The 3,585-nt window shown below is 31.5% G+C and overlaps 1 protein-coding gene across 1 annotated transcript in view; it reads right to left on the bottom strand.

Moving 5' to 3' along the window:
• Positions 1 to 889, bottom strand: part of LOC132162504 (cationic peroxidase 1-like) — a 1,787-nt gene extending 898 nt beyond the window's left edge. Inside the window, exons 1-2 of the mRNA XM_059572739.1 lie at positions 603 to 889; positions 6 to 120 (exon numbers count right to left, since the gene is read on the bottom strand). Coding sequence (XP_059428722.1) covers positions 6 to 120; positions 603 to 839 — 352 coding nt within the window. The 5' untranslated portion in view covers positions 840 to 889. The remainder of the gene's footprint in view (positions 1 to 5; positions 121 to 602) is intronic.
• Between the last annotated feature and the right edge of the window lie 2,696 nt (positions 890 to 3,585).

Below are 3,585 nucleotides of genomic sequence, written 5' to 3'. Positions count from 1 at the left end.
TGCACTCTCCACTTGAGTTTTGATGGTGTCTATTACGTCGAATCCCCTTAGTGAATTAGCATTGGGCCCTGCTGATTTCTCTCCACTGCTACCATCCAATAGTACAGATGCATCACATCCCTGTTCCAAAATTGTTATTCAAAATTGTTAACAAAAATATAAAAATAGTAAGAAATGCTAAAAATCATTCTCTTAACCATCTTTCAATCATCTCTTTATAATGAATGGGTGAATCTACCATTAAATTTTTATAGAATCCACATGAGTCCACAAATCAATGGTGAATCTATTAGATTTACAAAAAAAGATGGTCGAAAGATGGTTGAGAGAATGATATATAGTATATCTCTAAAAATAGTACGTATTCAACTTTTTTTTTTTTTTTGTAAGAATATAGCATTCAACTTTATTCCACGTTAGAACACCTTTTTTTTTTTTTTTTTTTTTTTTTTTTTGGGGGGGGGTAAACATTCACTACATGCACTCACACAGACATAACTCAACGCATGCAGACATTAATTTGTAGATAAGATATTGATTAGGAAGGAGAAAAGAAAAAAAAAAAAAAAAACGGAGGAAGCGAGAGAGATAAGATGACTTGCTTGAACGAAGCAGTCATGAAAATGAAGACGGAGCAACGATGCGCCCATGCGTGCCTCTTTGCCCACAGCAGCGACAACAGCTGATTTAATGGTGGAAAGGGCTTTAGGGCAGGATTTGTCGTAGAAAGTAGACGATAACTGGGCAGAGGCCATTCCCACAACAAGCGAGAATAAAAGGAAGAGTACTAATTTTGTGGTTGTGGGAATGGAAGGGGTGGAGCTATGGGAATTAGCCATGACTAATGATTTCCTAAGAAGAAGAAGAAGAAGAAGAAGAGGAAGAAGGATTTGGCTTTGCTGCGTGGTTTAGGCAGAAGGGTTATGGTGTATTTATATACGTGCTCTACCATTGACTTTTCTGCAATTTTCTCATGCATTATCTGAGTCAACGTTGTGAGCTAAAAGAATACAAAATACAATAAAATGTGTATAATACATATATCAAGGATTCAAGGGAGACGGTGGTGAGTGGTGAGGCGGTGTCTTCTTGTGTAATTTGTTTAAGTTAGTGGGTCGATAGAAGGGTGGGTTCATGGGTGGATCTACTAGATCCAGTGGGTTGGCTGGCATTTGCTACAAATTTGACTGGTCGTCACCCCTTTCATCATTTCCCGGAAGATACTTTCCACTTCTCACACTTTGTAAAGAATATGCCCATTTTGGATATTTTCTTCCAAGATGGGAAAAAGAGATTCAATTCAATGATTAGTTTAGAGAACATGGTTTAAGTAGAAAATCGAGTATTGACTTGTAATATATATCTTTAAAAAAAAAATGCAAAATGATTATATTGATTTGTAATTAGTGTTTTATGGTATGTAAAAATAATAAACAAGTATCGACTTTCATCCAAGTCCATTCATTTTTTAAAAAAATTTACTAATTCAATGGTGAATTTTAAAAAAGAGCAAAAGTTGAAGAAATAGCATGTCTCTCGTAATAAAAAATACATAATTATATAAAAAATTTAAAATTAAAATAAAATAAAAAAGCTGAGAGATCTGTGAGAGGTGGGTGGAGAAAAAGTTCTTGCAAATAATGTACATTTCTATTCTATTACAATAAAAAGATATATACATTAGTCAATATAACTTTGGTGGCAGTCATTTTCGTGGCGTGATCTGCTCTGCGAATTGTATGAAAAGCATCACCGAAGAAAGTGGATCTCTATGCTTGAGGCAAAAAGGTGTCGGCGCCAAAAAGACAATTAAGTTGATGAATTCAGGCACCACTGGGGCCACTGTACGTGGCTAGCCAATGGCCACTGCATTATTTTATAATTTTCTATATTAATTGGTCTTCGTTTTATAACGAAAAGAAAAGGATATATATAGCAAAGGTTTCAACTGCTTAAAAATAAAATAATACTTCCCTTTTAAGAGTATTCTTAACAGTTTTTTTGTCATTTTTCTTACATTTAAGGATTCAAATTACTTTTTGCTTCCCTATATCAAAATATACTATAATAACTTCTCTTAATCATTCTCTATATCATTAAAATATTTATTTTTTTAATTATATTATATATATAAGAGGAGAGAGAATTATAAAAGGAGAGAGGAGTTTGCTGTGGGACATTTTTTGCAAATTTTTTGGACATATTTTCTACACATAGGGAACAAACTCCCTTAAAGGGAGTCTACTAGGAATGCTCTAAGCTACCCTTGTACCAAATCAACGAATTCAGAAGATTTTGTCAAAAGAATGCGAGTATTTTCGTGCCGGATGATATGAAAATTTTATTGTTTAAATTACTAAAATTTTGAATATCAAATATGAAAAAGTTTATATAGAACCTACAGATTAATTCTAAAAGTAACTCTTGTGTTACTCTAAGAATGTGATAACTTTTAAAATTACTATTTGATCAAAATTTAATAATAATCAATCATAAGGTCAATGATGATTTTAGAAACCACATCATTTTTTGAGCAATACAAGAGAGACATAAAAGTGACTTCTGCCTAGCATTACTTAGAACCTACATGCTCCAACACATAAAAATGAAATTGTAGGGACGGTTTTTCTTAGATTTTCCTTAAGTATGGGAATCAAATTACTTTTGGTTTCTTTATTCAAATAAGCTCTACAATATATAGCTTCTATTATCATTTTTTTCTATAATATTTAAATATTTTTTAAAATTAAATGCAAGGACAAAGATAGAGAAAAGATAAACTATTTAAATATTGTTTCAAAGGAAAGAGAGATTTTTTTTTTCTTTTTAATATTTAAGTAATGGTAAGGGAACCAAATCTAGGGTCACACTTTTGCTTCCGTTGGTGTTATCTTGGTTTAGAGAATGCCAAATTAGTTTATTTCAAATTATTTTTTTTTTTTTAAAAAAAAAAAAAAAATTCATACTTTTAAAATTGAATGAGATTTAAAGAAGCTCTTCTTCTGTTGGTACTCGAAGGATCTTCTACGTAGGTTGTAATTATTCATTGTGTGTGATAATTGTGACACCTGCGGGGGCTACGTACACATGCAGATCGATGGGAAGGAGGAGGTAGACGTGTTCAACTAAAAAGCCATAATGCCAATAATTAGAATGTCATTGGTTTGATTATGATGTAATCAAATTAAAACTTAATTAAAAATTAGCATTTTAAAAGCCTATAGAATAAATTGAAATTGCCGGAGTAAAATACTTTCCCAAAATTTAAAAGCCATATAAAATGGTAAAAAATATTTTAATAAATAGTGATCAGTGGTGGTCATTCAATTATTTGAACAGCTAGGTAGGTAATCTTAGTTGAAAAGGAAATCTATAAAAATTGAAATGAGGCTTATGCTTCCAATTGCTTATCTTCGTCTCTTTCTGTTAAGGTAGATATATAGGAAGATTCCTAAAAGCATAATGAATTAGATTAATATTTGGGTGAAAAAGGAATAAAAAGGGCCAAACATCTTTTGATTCTGCATGTCCATATATCTTTATCTACTACTGTTGTTTGTTGTCTTGTCTATACATAATTTTCAA

The sequence above is a fragment of the Corylus avellana genome, chromosome ca9, assembly GCF_901000735.1.
Source record: "Corylus avellana chromosome ca9, CavTom2PMs-1.0".
NCBI lineage: Eukaryota > Viridiplantae > Streptophyta > Magnoliopsida > Fagales > Betulaceae > Corylus > Corylus avellana.
Note: the sequence above shows the minus strand (reverse complement) of the source record. Positions and strands in the feature narration are given on the sequence as shown.